The following is an 18,983-nucleotide window of genomic DNA, read 5'->3' as shown; positions in this document are numbered from 1 at the left end:
GAAACCCTCTTGGGTACTGCGAATGACTGCTCCAGACTCATTCTGTGTTTTTCACAAACTCCTTGCCTCCCTGGTGCCTCAGGCCTTGGGCCTATAATATTTTGAAGTTTAGCAGTAGCTAAATACATGCTTAATGCAAATGTAAACATTGATCTTTAAATGTAAGGGGTTATGAAAACCTCTTGGGTACTGCAAATGCATGATCCAGACTCATTCTGTGTCTTTCAGGAATTATTTGCCTCCCTGGTGCCTCTGGCCTTGGGCCTTAAATTTTTGGATGTTTAGCAGTAGCTAAATACATGCTTAATGCAAATTTCAACAATGATCGTTAAATTCTCGGCGCTCTGCCAGGGCCTTCTCCTACCCCGCCTGGGCCGATCCGAGGACCTCACTAACCAACTCACTAACTAATACAATGGCTTATAGCGACGGGCGGTGTGTATAAAGGGCAGGGACTTAATCAACGCCAGTTTATTACCCTCACTTACTGGTAATTCCTTGTTTTAAGGTTAAATAATTGCAATCCCAGATCCATATCACGAACTGGTTTCAGCGTGCAACACGCACCTGTCCTTGAAAGATGGAGACACGCTAATCCGTTCAGTGGAGCGCTAGTGCGGCCCGGGACATGAGGCCTGTTATTGTTATCTCGCAATATGCTATCTCGCAACTATGCTCCTGATCTGGGGGACATTTAAGCTGCCTAATCTGGGGGACATCTATGCTGCCTAATCTGGGGGACATCTATGCTGCCTAATCTGGGGGGCAACTATGCTCCTGATCTGGGGGACATCTATGCTGCCTAATCTGGGGGACATCTATGCTGCCTAATCTGGGGGACATCTATGCTGCCTAATCTGGGGGGCAACAATGCTCCTAATCTGGGGGACATCTATGCTGCCTAATCTGGGGGACAACTATGCTCCTTATCTGTGGGACAACTATGCTCCTGATCTGGGGGACATCTGTTCTGCCTAATCTGGGGGACATCTATGCTGCCAAATCTGGGGGACAACTATGCTCCTTATCTGGGGGACAACTATGCTCCTGATCTGGGGGACAAGTATTCTCCTAATCTGGGGGACATCTATGCTCCTAATGTGGGGGACATCTATGCTGCCTAATCTGAGGGACATCTATGCTCCTAATCTGGGGGACATCTATGCTGCCTAATCTGGGGGACATCTATGCTGCCTAATCTGGGTGACATCTATGCTGCCTAATCTGGGTGACAACTATGCTCCTGATCTGGGGGACAACTATGCTCCTGATCTGGGGGACAACTAAGATCCTAATCTGTTGGACATCTATGCTGCCTAATCTGGGGGACAAGTATGCTCCTAATCTGGGGGACATCTATGCTCCTAATCTGGGGGACATCTATGCTGCCTAATCTGGGGGACATCTATGATGCCTAATCTGGGGGACAACTATGCTTCTAATCTGGGGGACATCTATGCTGCCTAATCTGGGGGACAAGTATGCTCCTAATCTGGGTGACATCTATGCTGCTTAATCTGGGGGACAACTAAGATCCTAATCTGTTGGACATCTATGATGCCTAATCTGGGGGACAAGTATGCTCCTAATCTGGGGGACATCTATGCTGCCTACTCTGGGGGACAAGTATGTTCCTAATCTGGGGGACATCTATGCTGCCTAATCTGAGGGACATCTATGCTGCCTAATCTGGGGCACAAGTATGCTCCTAAACCGGGGGACATCTATCCTGCCTACTCTGGGGGACAAGTATGCTCCTAATCTGGGGGACATCTATGCTGCCTAATCTGGGGGACATCTATGCTGCCTAATCTGGGGGACATCTATGCTGCCTAATCTTGGGCACAAGTATGCTCCTAAACCGGGGGACATCTATCCTGCCTACTCTGGGGGACAAGTATGCTCCTAATCTGGGGGACATCTATGCTGCCTAATCTGGGGGACAACTATGCTCCTTATCTGGGGGACAAATATGCTCCTAATCTGGGGGACATGTATGCTGCCTAATCTGGGGGACATCTATGCTGCCTAATCTGGGGGACAACTATGGGGAAAACTGATGCTTCTGGCCTTGGGCCTATAATTTTTTGAAGTTTAGCAGTAGCTAAATACATGCTTAATGCAAATGTCAACATTGATGTTTAAATGTAAGGGGTTATGAAACCCTCTTGGGTACTGCGAATGACTGCTCCAGACTCATTCTGTGTTTTTCACAAACTCCTTGCCTCCCTGGTGCCTCAGGCCTTGGGCCTATAATATTTTGAAGTTTAGCAGTAGCTAAATACATGCTTAATGCAAATGTAAACATTGATCTTTAAATGTAAGGGGTTATGAAAACCTCTTGGGTACTGCAAATGCATGATCCAGACTCATTCTGTGTCTTTCAGGAATTATTTGCCTCCCTGGTGCCTCTGGCCTTGGGCCTTAAATTTTTGGATGTTTAGCAGTAGCTAAATACATGCTTAATGCAAATATCAACAATGATCGTTAAATTCTCGGCGCTCTGCCAGGGCCTTCTCCTACCCCGCCTGGGCCGATCCGAGGACCTCACTAACCAACTCACTAACTAATACAATGGCTTATAGCTACGGGCGGTGTGTATAAAGGGCAGGGACTTAATCAACGCCAGTTTATTACCCTCACTTACTGGTAATTCCTTGTTTTAAGGTTAAATAATTGCAATCCCAGATCCATATCACGAACTGGTTTCAGCGTGCAACACGCACCTGTCCTTGAAAGATGGAGACACGCTAATCCGTTCAGTGGAGCGCTAGTGCGGCCCGGGACATGAGGCCTGTTATTGTTATCTCGCAATTGATCGGGCAAGGTAAGGGGTTATTAACCCCTTAAGGACCAGGCCATTTTACACCTTAAGGACCGGAGCGTTTTTTGCAATTCTGACCACTGTCACTTTAAACATTAATAACTCTGGAATGCTTTTAGTTATCATTCTGATTCTGAAATTGTTTTTTCGTGACATATTCTACTTTAACTTAGTGGTAAAATTTTATGGTAACTTGCATCCTTTCTTGGTGAAAAATCCCAAAATTTGATGAAAAAAATGAAAATTTAGCATTTTTCTAACTTTGAAGCTCTCTGCTTGTAAGGAAAATGGATATTCAAAATAAAACATTTTTGGGTTCACATATACAATATGTCTACTTTATGTTTGCATCATAAAATTAATGAGTTTTTACTTTTGGAAGACACCAGAGGGCTTCAAAGTTCAGCAGCAATTTGGAAATTTTTCACAAAATTTTCAAACTCGCTATTTTTCATGGACCAGTTCAGGTTTGAAGTGGATTTGAAGGGTCTTCATATTAGAAATACCCCATAAATGACCCCATTATAAAAACTACACCCCCAAAGTATTCAAAATGACATTCAATAAGTGTATTAACCCTTTAGGTGTTTTACAGGAATAGCAGAAAAGTGAAGGAGAAAATTCACAATCTTCATTTTTTACACTCGCATGTTCTTGTAGACCCAATTTTAGAATTTTTGCAATTGGTAGAAAGGAGAAAACTTTTACTTGTATTTGAAACCCAATTTCTCTCGAGTAAGCACATATGTCATATGTCTATGTTAATTGTTCGGCGGGTGCAGTAGAGGGCTCAGAAGGGAAGGAGCGACAAATGGTTTTTGGGGGGCATGTCACCTTTAGGAAGCCCCTATGGTGCCAGGACAGCAAAAAAAACCACATGGCATACCATTTTGGAAACTAGACCCCTCGGGGAACGTAACAAGGGGTAAAGTGAACCTTAATACCCCACAGGTGATTCACGACTTTTGCATATGTAAAAAAAAAAAATAATGTTTTACCTAAAATGCTTGGTTTCCCAAAAATTTTACATTTTTAAAAAGGATAATAGCAGAAAATACCCCCCAAAATTTGAAGCACAATTTCTCCCGATTCAGAAAACACCCCATATGGGGGTGAAAAGTGCTCTGCTGGCGCACTACAGGTCTCAGAAGAGAAGGAGTCACATTTGGCTTTTTGAAAGCAAATTTTGCTCTGGGGGCATGCCGCATTTGGGAAGCCCCTATGGTGCCAGAACCGCAAAAAAAACAACACATGGCATACCATTTTGGAAACTAGACCCCTCGGGGAACGTAAAAAGGGGTAAAGTGAACCTTAACCAAACATTGTGTGGTTTATTATTTTTGAGAAGAATGTCTTTTGGTGGTCCACCGTCCTGCATTATCAAGTCTTCTGAACAGCTGTATATGCGCTAGTTTTTAAAAAAACAGGTATTTTGTCAGACAATTTCAATAAAATTTTGCGTTTTTTTGGGGGTGGATTGTGAAGCCCGAGTGTGTACTCGTGCATCAGCCAACTCCAGGCTGTGTCTTTCAGGCAATCTATGGGTTCCTGATGCCGCAGAGGTGGGGCCTGGGTCTGGGAATTTAACATTTTTGGATTGCGGGTGCTACCAAAAAAGATGGACACACCCTAATCCGTTCAGTGGAGCGCGCCTGCGGCCCCGGACATCTGAGAGCATAACACACCTGTTATTGCTCGATCTCAGGAAAAGGGGGGGGGTTCATCATCGGGAGAAGAGAGTTGCAGGTTGCCCTTGAGTCAGCAAGGCGGTAGCACGGTTGGCAGTCAGCGTGGTGTGGCAGTAGTGCAAATTCTGGAGCCAAACGTGCCCGGGGGAGACCACCTGCTTCGCGGCAGCTTACCTTTCCGGGAGTTAGCGGGTTACCAGCACCGGTCGATGAAAGATAGAGACACGCTAATCTGTTCAGTGGAGCGCGCCTGCGGCCCCAGAAGTCTGAGGTCATAACACACCTGGTATTGCTCGATCTCGCAATTGATCGTGCAAAGGTAGGGGGTTATTAAAGCCTCTTGGGTACTGCTGAGGCCTACTCCTGACTGCTCCTGGTGTAATGTATGGGGTAATTAAACACTCTTGGGTAGTGTTTTTTTTTATTTACTGATAATTTCATCGATAATAAAATTGAATTTTCCAGAATGCTAAACGTTACACAACGGAACGCTTGTTGCGTGTGATTTTTTAATGAAAAAAAAAAATACGGACAGGGATTAACTCTGCTTCATAATTTTTGGTGAAAAAAGTCCTTTGGTGATCTGATCTTTTGGAGACGGATGCGCTTACACACATATTGAATTCGTTTTTGTAAAAAAATTTAAAACATTGTGTGGTTTATTATTTTTGAGAACAATGTCTTTGGGTGGTCCACCGTCCTGCATTATAGAGTCTTGTGAACTGTTGGATATGCGCTTGTTCATACACAAAGGTATTTATTTAAAACATTTCTAAAATGTTGTTGTTTTTTTGGAGGGGATTGTGAAGCCGGGGTGTGTACTGGTGCATCAGCCAACTCCAGGCTGTGTCCTTCAGGCAATATATGGGTTCCTGATGCCGCAGATGTGGGGCCTGGGTCTGGAAATTTCAAATTTTTGGATAGCGGGTGCTACCTATGAGAAATCTTTGTCAAAAATGTTATATATTGTGTTGTTTTTTGGGGGAGGATTGTGAAGCCCTGGTGTGTAGTGTACTAGTGCATCAGCCAACTCCACGCTGTGCCATTCATCCCCTAAATGGTCTTCTCTTGCTGCCAACATGTCCACGCTGTGTCATTCAGCCACTATATGGTGTCCTCATGCTGCCAACACCTCCACGCTGTGCCATTCAGCCACTATATGGTGTCCTCATGCTGCCAACACCTCCACGCTATGTCATTCAGTCACTATATGGTCTCCTGACACTGATGCCACCACCAGGCTCTGTCATTGTGCTGCTGTGCGGCAGTGATTCTAAGAGTGATGCCGGTAATCTGCATGCTATTCTGAATAACAGTATTATTTCACTAACCCAGCACACTCCATATGCGTTTTAGGACACAGCAAAGTGTTCTATACCCCTAGAGAGGCTGTATGTAGGCTAGAAATAGCCTTTTTTAATATCGATTCGCCACAAACAAATTCGGATCGAAACTAACTTTTCGGGAAAATTTGGCGAATCGGCCGAATCAAATTTTTGAAAACTTCGCTCATCTCTATTCAAAATGACATTCAGAAAAGTTTGTTAACCCTTTAGGTGTTTCACAGTAATAGCAGCAAAGTGAAGGAGAAAATTCTAAATCTTCATTTTTACACTCACATGTTCTTATAGACCCAGTTTTTGAATTTTTACATGGGGTAATAGGAGAAAAAGCCACCCAAAATTTGTAACCCAATTTCTCTCGAGTAAGGAAATACCTCATATGTGTATGGCAAGTGTTCGGCGGGTGCAGTAGAGGAGCAACAATGGGATTTGGGAGAGTGAATTTTTCTGAAATGGTTTTTGAGGGGCATGTCACGATTAGGAAGCCCTTATGGTGACAGAACAGCAAAAGAAAACCCACATGGCATACTATTTTGGAAACTGCACCCCTCAAGGCACGTTACAAGAGGTCCAGTGAGCCTAAACACCCCACAGGTGTTTGACGACTTTTCGTTAAAGTCGGATGTGTAAATGAAAAAAATTATTTTTCACGAAAGTGCAGTTTTTCCCCTAAATTTACCATTTCTACAAAGGGTAATGGGAGAAAATTCCCCCCAAAATGTGTAACCCCATCTCTCCATAGTATGGAAATACCCCATGTTAGTTTCCAAAATGGGGTCACATGTGGAGGGGGTCCACTGTTCTGGCACCATGGGGGCTTTGTAAACACACATAGCCTTCAATTCCAGCCTAATTCTCTCACAAAAAGCCCAATGGTGCTCCTTCTCTTCTGAGCATTGTAGTTAGCCAGCAGAGCACTTTACATCCACATATGGGGTATTTATATACTCAGAAGAAATGGGGTTACAAATTTTTTTTTTCCTATTACCCCTTGTGAAAATGAAAAATTTGGGGTAACACCAGCATTTCAGGAATTTCTTTTTTTCATGTCCAACGTTAACGAAAATTTGTCAAAGACCTGTGGGTTGTTAAGGCTTACTATACCCCTTGTTACATTCCGTGAGGGGTGTCGTTTCCAAAATGGGTCACATGTGGGTGTTTTTTTTTTGTGTTCATGTCAGAACCGCTGTAACGATCAGCCACCCTTGTGCAAATCACCAATTTAGGCCTCAAATGTACATGGTGCGCTCTCACTCCTGAGCCATGTAGTTAGTCCGCAAGAGCATTTTATGTACACACATGGGGTATTTCCGTACTCAGAAGAAATTGTGTTAGAAAATTTGGGGGTCTTTTTCTCCTTTTACCTCTTGTGAAAATAAAAAGTATGGGGCAACACCAGCATGTTAGTGTAATAATTTAAAAAATTTTTTACACTAACATGCTGGTGTAGCCCCCACCTTTACTTTTTCATAAGGTGTAAAAGGAGAAAAATCCCCCCAAAATTTGTAACACAATTTCTCCCGAGTACGGAAATACTCCATATGTGATCCTAAACTGTAAGTAAGGAATTTGCAATAGGGGTGGACCCGGTTACAAGGATGGGGCTTATCTCCACCAAAACCCTACAGCAGTGTTTCCCAAACAGGGTGCCTCCAGCTGTTGCAAGACTCCCAGCTCCCAGTCTATGGCTGTCCGGCAACACTCGGAGTTGTGGTTTTGCAATAGCTGGAGGCGCCGTTTAGGAAATACTGCCATATGAGACATTTTTCACTTTTATTGGGGGGGGGGGGGGGGATAGAGTAAGGAGGTGTATATGTAGTGTTTTACTTTTTATTATTTGTTAGTGTAGTGTAGTGTTTTTAGGGTACATTTACACAGGTGGGGGTTCACAGTAAGTTTTCCGCTGGGAGTTTGAGCCGTAGCTCAAACTTGTACAAGGAAACCCGCTGTAAACCTGCCCGTGTGAATGTACCCTATACATTCACATGGGGGGGGTCACCCCAAACCATCAGCTGTGGCAAAATGACAACTCCCAGAATGAACTGACAGACCGTACATGCTGGGAGTTGTAGTTTTACAACAGCTGTAGGCACACTGGTGGGGAACCACTGAGTTAGAAAACAGACTCTAGCTCAGTGATTCCAACCCGTATGCCTCCAGCTGTTGCAAAACTACAAATCCCAGCATGTACGGTCTGTCAGTGCATTCTGGGAGTTGTAGTTTTGCAATATCTGGCCCTTCAGATGTTGCAGAACTACAACTCCCAGCATGCCTGGACAATCTGGGCATGCTAGGAGTTGTAGTTATGCAACAACTGGTGAAGAACAGTTTGGTGACCGCTAAGTAGTGGTCTCCAAACTGTAGCCCTCCAGATGTTGCGAAACTACAACTCCAAGCATGCCCAGACTGTCCAGGCATGCTGGGAGTTGTAGTTATGTAACATATGAAGGGCCAGATATTGCAGAACTACATGCCCAGCATCCCTGACTGTCTGGACATGCTGGGAATTGTACTTTTGCAACATCTGGAGGGCTACAGTTTGGAGACCACCATATAGTAGTCTCCAAACTGTGCCACTTCAGATGTTGCAAAACTACAACTCCCAGCATGTCTAGACAGTCAGTGCATGCTGAAAGTTGTAGTTTTGTAACATCTGGAGGACCACAGTTTAGAGACCACTACACAGTGGTCTCCAAACTGTGACCCTCCAGATGTTGCAAAACTACAACTCTCAGCATGCCCAGACAGCCTTTGGCTGTGTGGGCATGCTGGGAGTTGTAGTTTCGCAGCTTTTAGAAGGCCACAGAGAAGATGACTTACCGCGATCTTCACTGCAGCCTTCTCCACGCGCACTTTCCAGCCGCACTTCTCCTGCTGCCACCGCTGCTCCCGGATGCCGCCTCTGCCGGTCTGGGTAAGCCAGCCATGTTCCCCCCGCTCTGTCCCGACTTTGATCGGTGGGCAGAGCGGGGGAAATGAACTCTAACCCCCCCCCCTCCTGCCATTGGTGGTCAGCCTGATGGCAACACTGCCACAACGCTCCTATCCTTTAGGATGGTCGGAGCTGGCCCTGACAGCTCCGATCATTCTTATTTTTCGGGCGATCGGGTCACCAGGGACCCGATTGGCCCGGATGGTGACAAATGGAAGGTCTGAATTGACCTGCAATTTGCTGCGATCGCCGACATGGTGGGGGGGGGGATTGCCTGCTGATAGATATCGCCCTCCGTTGTTAAGTGACGGTACGCAAGGGCATACGCCCTTCGTCCCCAAGGAGTTAAGGACGCAGCCAGTCACTATAAGCATTAATAACTCTTGGATGCTTTAACTTATGAATTTGACTCCAAGTTTGTTTTTTCGTGGCATATTCTTCTTTATGTTAGTGGTAAATTTTTGGCAATACTTGCATAATTTCTTGGTGAAAAATTCTAAAATTCCATAAAAAATTTGAAAATGTTGCTTTTTTTTTTTTACTTTTAAACTCTCTGCTTGTAAGGAGAATGAATTCACTGATGTGGTCTAAAATAGCAGATGAACCTCAACCCCAAGTGCAGTTGTGCACTGTAAGCTGGGGTAGAGGTCCTGCATTTATGGACCACAATATAGGTTCACTACTGTGGTAGATGTAACAATGACATTAACTAACCCTCAAAACTGATGTTAAAATTGAGACATTAGCCAGTATATCCTTATATTAAGGACATACCTGAGCCCGCACACCAACGCCAAGGTTTCTCAGATGGTACGGGAATTTCTGCTATTTTAGACCACATCGGTGAATTTGTCTAATGTTTAAATTTCATGCATCCACACGTTTATCATGTGTAGGATGCATTTGTGGTACTTGTGACCGTTTGCAGGCATCCTCCATTGTATGCATATTTTGATGCTGGGGATCGCCCATAGCAATGGACCACATTGCAGACCACGCAATTGTAAGTTGTTTCATTGTAAGGAAAATGGACATACCAAATAAATTATACATTGATTCATATACACAATGAGGGACATTTATCAATGTTTGCTTATGTATTCTTTTTTTTAGTAATTTTTTCCTTACTTTTTTTTTTTTGCTTATGTGCAACTTATTTATCAACTGGTTTCAGCCTGTTGATAATTTTCTTTCACGTAAGCAATTTTTCCTTTTTTTACTTTGGTAGTAGCTTTTTCTGCTCCATGTTTGAGCTGGAGTAAATTTAGTCAATCTTTAACCCTGTTGCAACTTTTTTTTGCGCAGTTGCAACTGTCGCAGTTAATAAAAATACCTGACTACCCGTAGTCCATTTTAAAATTATTACTACGTAGTTAATTTTTGGAAAACTTGCTTTTCTCGCTTTCCAGTCAAAATGTCGCACGAAAAATCTCGTAGTCGCAGTTGCGACAATTTTGCGACAATTATAGTAAAGAAAACCTGACTAAATCTGTTGATAAATGTCCATAAATATGTCTACTTTATGTTGGCATCATAAAGTTGACATTTTTTTTAGCTTTTTGAAGACATTAAAGGGCTTCAAAGTTTAGCAACAATTTTCCAGTTTTTCACGAAAATCTGAATTTTTCAGCGACCAGTTCAGTTTGAAATGGATTTCAGACCTTTCTGTGAGAAATACCCCATAAATGACTCCATTATATAAACTACACCCTCAAAGTATTCAATATGATATTCAGAAAGTTTGTTAACATTTTAGGTGTTTCACAGGAATAGCAGCAAATTGAACTAGAAAATTCAAAATCTTTAAATTTTATACTAACATGTTCTTGTAGACCCATTTTTTTTTTATTTTTACAAGGGATAAAAGCAGAAAAAGCACCCCAAAATTTGTAACCCAATTTCTCAAGTAAGGAAATACCTCATATGTGGATATAAAGTTCTCTGTGGGTGGACTAGAGGGCTCAGAAGGGAAGGAGCAACAATGGGAGAGCAAATTTAGCTGAAATGGTTTTTGGGGGGTATGTTGCATTTAGGAAGCCCCCATGGTGCCAGAATAGAAAAAAAAACACATGGCATACTATTTTGCAAACTACACCCCTCAAGGAATGTAACAAGGGGGTACAGTGAGCCTTAACACCCCACTAAAATGCATGTTTTTCCCCAAATTTACAATTTTTACAAGGGGTAATAGGAGAAAATGCCCCCCAAAACTTGTAACCCAATTTCTTCTGAGTATGGAAATACCCCATAAGTGGAAGTAAAGCACTCTGGGCGAACTACAATGCTCAGAAGAGAATGAGCCACATTTGGCTTTTGAAAAGCAAATTTTGCTGAAATGGCTTTTGGGGTGGCATGTCGCATTTAGGAAGCCCTATGGTGCCAGAACAGCAAAAAAGCTCCACATGGCATACTATTATGGGAACTAAACCCCTCAAGGCACGTAACAAGGGGTACAGTTAGCCTTAATACCGTACAGATGTTTGACAAATTTTCACTAAATTTGGACGTGAAAATGAAAAATTTGATTTTTTTTCACTTAAATGCTGGTGTTACCTCAAAGTTTTCATTTTTTATAAGGGGTAATGGGAGAACCCCCCCCCCCCAAATTTGTAACCCCATTTCTTCTGAGTATGGAAATACACCACGTGTGGATGTAAAGTGCTCTGCTGACGCACTACAATGCTCAGAAGAGAAGGAGCGCCATAGAGAGAATTTGGTTGGAATAGAAGTTGGGGCCATTTGCGTTTACAAAGCCCTCATGGTGCTATAACAGTGGACCCCCCCCCCCCCCACATGTGACCCATTTTGGAAACTACACCCCTCATGGAATGTAATAAGGGTGCAGTGCGGCGTAAATGCTCACTGTACCCCTTATTACATTACGTGAGGGGTGTAGTTTCTAAAATGGGGTCATATGTGGAGGAAGTCCATTGTTCTGGCACTATGGGGGGCTTTGTAAACGAACATGGTCTTCAATTCCAGCCAAATTTTCTCTCCAGAAGCCCAATGGCGCTCCTTCTCTTCTGAGCATTGTAGTTCACCAGTAGAGAACTTTACATACACATTTGGGGTATTTCTTTACTCAGAAGAAATGGGGTCACACATTTTGGATGACTTTTTTACTATTACCCCTTGTGAAAATGTAAACTTTGGGGTAACACCAGCATTTTAGTGAAACATTTTTAATTTTCATGTCCAACTTTAACGAAAATGTGTCAAACACCTGTGGGGTGTTAAGGCTCACTATCACCGCTGTATCACAGAACCGCTGTATCAGCCACCCCTGTGCAAATCACCAATTTAGGCCTCAAATGTACATGGTGCGCTCTCACTCCTGAGCCTTGTTGTGCACCCGCAGAGCATTTTACGTCCACATATGGGGTATTTCCGTACTCAGGAGAAATTGCGTTACAAATTTTGGGGGTCATGTTTAATTTTTTTTACACTAACATGCTGGTGTAGACCCCAATGTTTCATTTCCATAAGGGGTAAAGGGAGGAAAAGCCCACAAAATTTTTAACACAATTTCTGCCAAATACGGAAATACACCATATGTGGCCCTAAACTGTCGCCATGAAATATGACAGGGCTCCGAGGTGAGAGAGTGCCATGCGCATTTGAGGCCTTAATTATGGATTGCATAGGGGTGGACATGGATGCAAGCGTTACTCTTGCCTCCTCTACCACAAATACCCTACGCCAGTGTTTCCTAAACACGGTACCTCCAGCTGTTGCAAAACTTCCAGCATGCCTGGCTGTCCGACAATGCCGGGAGTTGTGGTTTTGCAACAGCTGGAGACTCTGTTTTGGAAACGCATTTTTATTTAGGGGGGGGGGGTGTAATTGTGTAAGGGTGTATACATGTATATATATAGTGTTTTACTTTTTATTTTGTGTAGTTAGTGATTTTAGGGTACATTCACATGGGTTTACAGTGAGTTTCCCGCTGGGAGTTTGAGTTGCGGTGGAAAATTGTTGCAAAACTACAACTCCCAGTATGCCCAGACTGTCTGGACATGCTGGGAGTTGTAGTGTTGCATGCTCTTGAGGGCCAGTCAGATCCCTCTGCAGCCTGCCGGATCCCCACATACCGCCACCTGGTAAGCAAGGACTTCCCCTTCCCCCTCACCCCGCTGTGCCCTGCTCTCCCCGGACTTCCACACGTGGGCGGAGGTCCAGCAGCAGCGATGGCGGGTGCGTCGCGATGGCGGGGATGTGCGCGGACCTCCGGATCGCCGCGCACCTGCCACACACCCCCCCGCCGCCCCTGCACACCCGATCGATGATCGAGTTAATCAAATGGGGTCCCTGGGTGTTGGGCGGGAGTGGTCTCCTACCGGACACCCTGGGACTTTAGCTAATTAACCCGATCAGCACCGTGGGAGCGCTCATTTAATAAACGCCGCCTTTATAAGGCGGAATGCGCGAAGGTATCGCGTCATCTGCCGCATAAATGCGGTGGAATGCGCAAAGGGGTTAAGCAGAACTTCTCACCTGCCGAAGGCAACAGGAGGTGAAAAGTTCAGCCCCCGGGATGCAGCTGCAGGTGCAAATATGTGAACAGCAGGTATACCTGTCGCTCTGCGTGAACCCACTTCAGCAGCCGACAGGTATACCCGTCGTTCTGCATTAAGGGGTTAATGGAGTACTCCAGGGAAGTTAATAAAAATAAAAATGCCCCAAAGCCACCACAATACCTGTTACATAGTTACATAGTTAGTACGGTCGAAAAAAGACATATGTCCATCAAGTTCAACCAGGGAATTGAAGGGTAGGGTGAAGCGCGATATTGGGGAAGGGATGGGATTTTATATTTCTTCATAAGCATTAATGTTATTTTGTTAAAGGAATGTATCTAATCCTGTTTTAAAGCTGTTAATTTTTTCCTGCTGTGACCAGTTCCTGAGGTAGACTGTTCCATAAGTTCACAGTTCTCATGGTAAAGAAGGCGTGTCGCCCCTTGAGACTAAACTTTTTCTTCTCCAGATGGAGGGAGTGCCCCCTCGTCCTTTGGGGGGGTTTAACCTGGAACAGTTTTTCTCCATATTTTTTGTGGGCCATTAATATACTTATATACGTTTATCATATCCCCCCTTAAACGTCTCTTCTCAAGACTAAACAATTGTAACTCCTTTAATCGCTCCTCATAGCTAAGATGTTCCATGCCCCATATTAGTTTAGTCACACGTCTCTGCACCCTTTCCAGCTCCACAGTGTCCCTTTTATGGACAGGTGACCAAAACTGAACGGCATATTCCAGGTGAGGCCGTACCAATGCTTTATAAAGGGGGAGTATTATGTCCCTGTCCCTTGAGTCCATGCCTCTTTTGATACATGACAATATCCTGCTGGCTTTGGAAGCAGCAGCCTAACATTGCATGCTATTCTGTAGTCTGTGATCTACAAGTACACCCAGATCCTTCTCTACCAGTGGCTCTGCCAGTTTAATCCCCCCTAAGACATACGACGCATGCAGGTTATTAGTACCCAGATGCATAATTTTACATTTATCCACATTGAACCTCATTTGCCAAGTGGATGCCCAGACACTTAGTCTATCCAAGTCATCTTGTAACCTATACACATCCTCTATAGACTGTACCGTGCTACAAAGCTTGGTGTCATCTGCAAAGATAGAAACAGAGCTGTTAATGCCATCCTCTATATCATTGATAAATAAATTAAACAACAGCGGTCCCAGTACAGAACCTTGGGGTACACCACTAATTACCGGGGACCAATCAGAGTACGAATCATTGACCACCACTCTCTGGGTACGATCCATAAGCCAGTGTTCAATCCAGTTACAAACTAAAATTTACAAACCCAAAGACCTTAACTTACCTGTCAGACGTCTATGAGGGACAGTATCAAATGCTTTAACAAAATCCAGAAACACTATATCCACAGCCATTCCTCTGTCAAGGCTTCTACTCACATCTTCATAAAAGCAAATTAGATTGGTTTGACAACTTCTATCCTTAGTAAACCCATGCTGGCTATCACTTATAATACTTTTATCCCCTATGTATTCCTGTATGTAATCCCTTATAAGTCCTTCAAACAATTTACCCACAATGCACGTTAAACTTACCGGTCTATAGTTTCCTGGGGAAGACCTAGAGCCCTTTTTGAAGATTGGCACCACATTCGCCTTGTGCCAGTCCCTTGGCACAATACCAGACACCAGTGAATCTCTAAATATCATGAACAGGGGTATAGATATTACTGAACTTACCTCTCTAAGAACTCTTGGGTGCAATCCATCTGGCCCTGGAGATTTGCTTACATTGATATTACTTAACTTACCTTGTACCATCTCTACATTAAGCCAGTTCAGTACATTACATGATGTGTTACCAGCACTGACCTGTCCAATGGCAGCTCCTCCTTCTTCCCTAGTATATACAGAACTAAAGAACCCATTCAGTAGCTCCGCTTCCTCTTTATCGCTTGTGACAACCTCCCCATTATCATTATTAAGGGGTCATACATGCTCTGTCCTTGGTTTTTTTGCATTTATATATCTAAAAGAATATTTAGGATTAGTTTTGCTTTCTTTGGCCACCTGTCTCTCATTTAGAATTTTTGCTGTTTTTATTACATTTTTACAGATTTTATTAAGCTCTTTGTACTGTTTAAATGTTATAGCTGTTCTGTGTCCCCTGTGGTTCTGGCAGCTCTTCTGGCCCCTGATGTCTCCTAAATACTTTTTTTTTGTTTTCCGCACAGACTACAACTCCCAGAAGTCAGTACAGCTCTGTGTAATGGCTGCCAGCCAACTGCTTTCACAATTTGTGTGCTTGCTTACACTGCAGCTCACACACACTATACATGTCTTTTCTTTCAGACTATCCTTCCTCCAGTAATAAATCTTACTGAATAGCAGAAGTCAGTGACTAGATATTCCGCAGAAAAACAGCAGCTATGTGCTCAGTTGTGACTAAGAATCTTAACTGCTTTTCTCTCCCAGCTCACAAGCTCTCACACAGGGTGGGGAGGTGTGGCTGTACAGCTAGAGCTCTAGACCAAACAGAAATCAGGTGGTGTTGTCTTGAAGCTGAAAGAGGGAAACTGGTGTATATAGCGAATGAATGATATTTAGACAAATACATAGGTTGGTGAAAGGGGATGGATGGGCTATGGGATTAGTTCCCTGGAGTACCCTTTTAAGGCCAAAATGGGCTGTGTCCTTAAGGGGTTAAGGGGACAGCATAAGTTGTTGTGACATGTTGCCACATGAAAAGGTAAAATAAAATATTTACAAAAATGTGTGGGTCAGGGATGTGCACAGACATTTTGAGGGGCAGGGCACAAGTAGAAAAAAGGGCACTTCTCATTATTGTGTGCACGTCCCTGGTGAGGGTTATATTTGAGATACTGTATATGTTTTTTTCTGATACAAATTTTTGTTTACATAAAGTTTGCTGATTCAGTGTTTTTAGATCTTTTAGTCAGATGTTTCTATGGTATAATTAACTAAAATGATAAGCATATCAAGAAATGTTTAAAACTTTTTGCAAAGACTAAATGTGTCAAATTAGAGCACCAGAAATAATCTCCTTATTAACTTCTTTCCAGAAAAAACTTCTGAGGATTTTGGATTTCAAACAAAACCATTGAAATGTACACAGGAGATTATGGTAAGACATTCACTATTATCCTCATTGTATCTATTTGTTATTTTATCTATTCCACTATTGCATTATATATATATATATATATATATATATATAAATATATATATACCGTATTTATCGGCGTATAACACGCACTTTTTAGGCTAAAATTTTTAGCCTAAAGTCTGTGTGCGTGTTATACGCCGATACACCCCCAGGAAAGGCAGGGGGAGAGAGGCCGTCGCTGCTCGCTTCTCTCCCCTGCCTTTCCTGGGGTCTAGAGCGCTGCTGTCGGCCCTTTTCACCCCCTGGTTATCGGCGCCGCTGCCCGTTCTGTCCCCCTGACTATCGGTGCCGGCGCCGATTGCCAGGGAGAGAGAAGCGGCGCCGACAGCCAGGGGGAGAGAAGGGGCAGCGGCACCCATTGCCAGCGCCGCTGCCCCGTTGCCTCCCCCCATCCCCGGTGGCATAATTACCTGAGTCCGGTCCGCGCTGCTCCAGGCCTCCGTCGTGCGTCCCCGGCGTCATTGCTATGCGCTGAACGGCGCGGCGCATGACGTCAGAGCGCCGCGCCGTGCATAGCAACGACGCTGGGGACGCACGACGGAGGCCTGGAGCAGCGCGGACCGGACTCAGGTATGCTAGTAATTTCCATTTAAGCTTATACTTTGTATAATAAAAAGTTATGCACCTTTAGGGTAAATTCTCACAATCTGGATTTGCTGTGGCAATTTTTTCCCCAAAAAAGTTTGGATATTGATACAGGTATGATACCATGATGTACTGTAAATCAAATGTTTCATTGTCATTTCAAGCTTTCTTTCTTACCTTTCTTTTGTGCTTATATTCCAATGTTTTTGTACAGGATAAGGACATGAAGGAAGATCACATAAATATAATACAGCAGCTAGAACAAACAATACAAGATTTGAAGGCTAAACTTGCAGAGCATGAAAGACGATATATGCAACCAAGTGTTACTGCAATTAATGAATTGCAAGATCAACTTATTTTTTCTTCAGATCCAATGGCAGTGAATGACTGTACTCAAAATATGTCACTAAGGAATAATGTACAAGGAAAATCTGTGCAGACATCTCCAGTAGCTGAGTATGCAATACAAGAAGTGCCTTTGTTTCACACAAATACATTTCAGAATTCTTCTGGAAGGCTTTTTTTTTCACAGTGTGATGATTGTTCAGTAGTCTTACAGCAGAAGTCAAACAGCAGAAGTCCTAATAATGACATAGAATGTTTAAATCCTCCATCAAGCAAAGACAAATCTTCTGGGCATGTTTTGGGCTCTTCTAGCCCTGCTTTAAACTGTGTAGAATATTTAAAACAACAGGATAATTTGCCTGAAGATAACATTTCATCTTTCTCCCATACTTGTAGTACAGATACCTCTTTAATTTTTTCTTCACCTAGTATTGTACATCATATTTGTAAAGACATTCCTCCTGCCCCTCCATTACCATCTACCAATATAGTTAATGATTTATCTCAACAAAAACTTAAAAAAATATGTAATTCCTCAGTACATATGCCAATACAATTACATCATCCACCAATCCCTCCCCCTCCACCTTTGCCATGCTCTAAAGCAATTCCTAATTTTCCAGCACAAATACCACATAGTATAAACACTACTAAACATTGTATTCCTCTTCCATGTTCAGTGCACTCTACCACTGCAATACCTCCTTCACCACCATATGTTACATCTTCTTCTCTACCACCACCACCAGCTGAAACTGCAATACCTCCCCCTCCTCCTCCTACCCCACCTCCACTGCCATCATTACCAGGTTTTTCGTCTCTCCCATTGCCTCCTCCACTGCCTAGCGTCAGTGGTATTCCTCCCCCACCACCACCACTTCCAGGTACCACAGTCATTCCCCATCCTCCTCCTCTACCACCAGCGCCACCTTTACCAGGTACCTATCAGATTCCTCCTCCTCCTCCTCCCCCTCCTCCTCTACCAGGTACTTCAGCAGATCTTTCTGATTCGCCTCTGACACATAATATTGCAATTCCACCCCCTCCTCCTCCACCACCACCACCACCACCTAATTTACCACCACCTTTATTCAATCCTCCTGCTTTCACTGGTTATGCTCATCCTCAAACATTTCTACCACCTCCTCTGCCAGCTGGATTATTTACAATAGGATTAAGCCATGACAAAGATAATAGGAAAGCTGCAATTGAACCTACAAGACCTATGAAGCCTCTTTACTGGACAAGAATTGAACTACATGGGAAAAGGTAAGACTTCAAGCTAAAGCATATATGTCTGTTTTACAGAAGCAGCCTGGGAATTATTTTTTATGCTTACATAGTGCAGCATTGGCTACTTTTAAAGTATAATGTAGAAGTTGCTGTATATGTCTTCTGCTTCCATTTTACCTAATGTGGCATGCATAGGGTTTCAGACATTTCTGATTGCAAATCCATTACTGAAATTACTTCATAATGCAGCTTACATTTCCCACAAATCCTTTGGCTGTGCAGAGATTGGGTGGGGTGTTTGATCGTTGCACCTGGCAATCTAATCAGACTGCTTGTGCTGGAGGT

General features: G+C 43.4%; 1 protein-coding gene across 3 annotated transcripts in view; it reads left to right on the top strand.

The window, feature by feature from the left end:
* The window catches only part of FMN2 (formin 2), a 660,180-nt gene that overhangs the window by 137,466 nt on the left and 503,731 nt on the right, over positions 1 to 18,983 (top strand). For all 3 annotated transcript variants that reach the window (XR_008891425.1, XM_056566943.1, XM_056566944.1), the window contains exons 4-5: positions 16,369 to 16,430; positions 17,272 to 18,674. Coding sequence is in view for 2 of the 3 variants with exons in the window: in XM_056566943.1 (XP_056422918.1) it covers positions 16,369 to 16,430; positions 17,272 to 18,674 (1,465 nt within the window). In the remaining variant the exon portion in view is untranslated. The remainder of the gene's footprint in view (positions 1 to 16,368; positions 16,431 to 17,271; positions 18,675 to 18,983) is intronic.

Source organism: Hyla sarda, chromosome 3 (assembly GCF_029499605.1).
Source record: "Hyla sarda isolate aHylSar1 chromosome 3, aHylSar1.hap1, whole genome shotgun sequence".
In the NCBI taxonomy this organism is placed as follows: domain Eukaryota; kingdom Metazoa; phylum Chordata; class Amphibia; order Anura; family Hylidae; genus Hyla; species Hyla sarda.
This window is presented reverse-complemented; position numbering and strand designations above follow the sequence as displayed.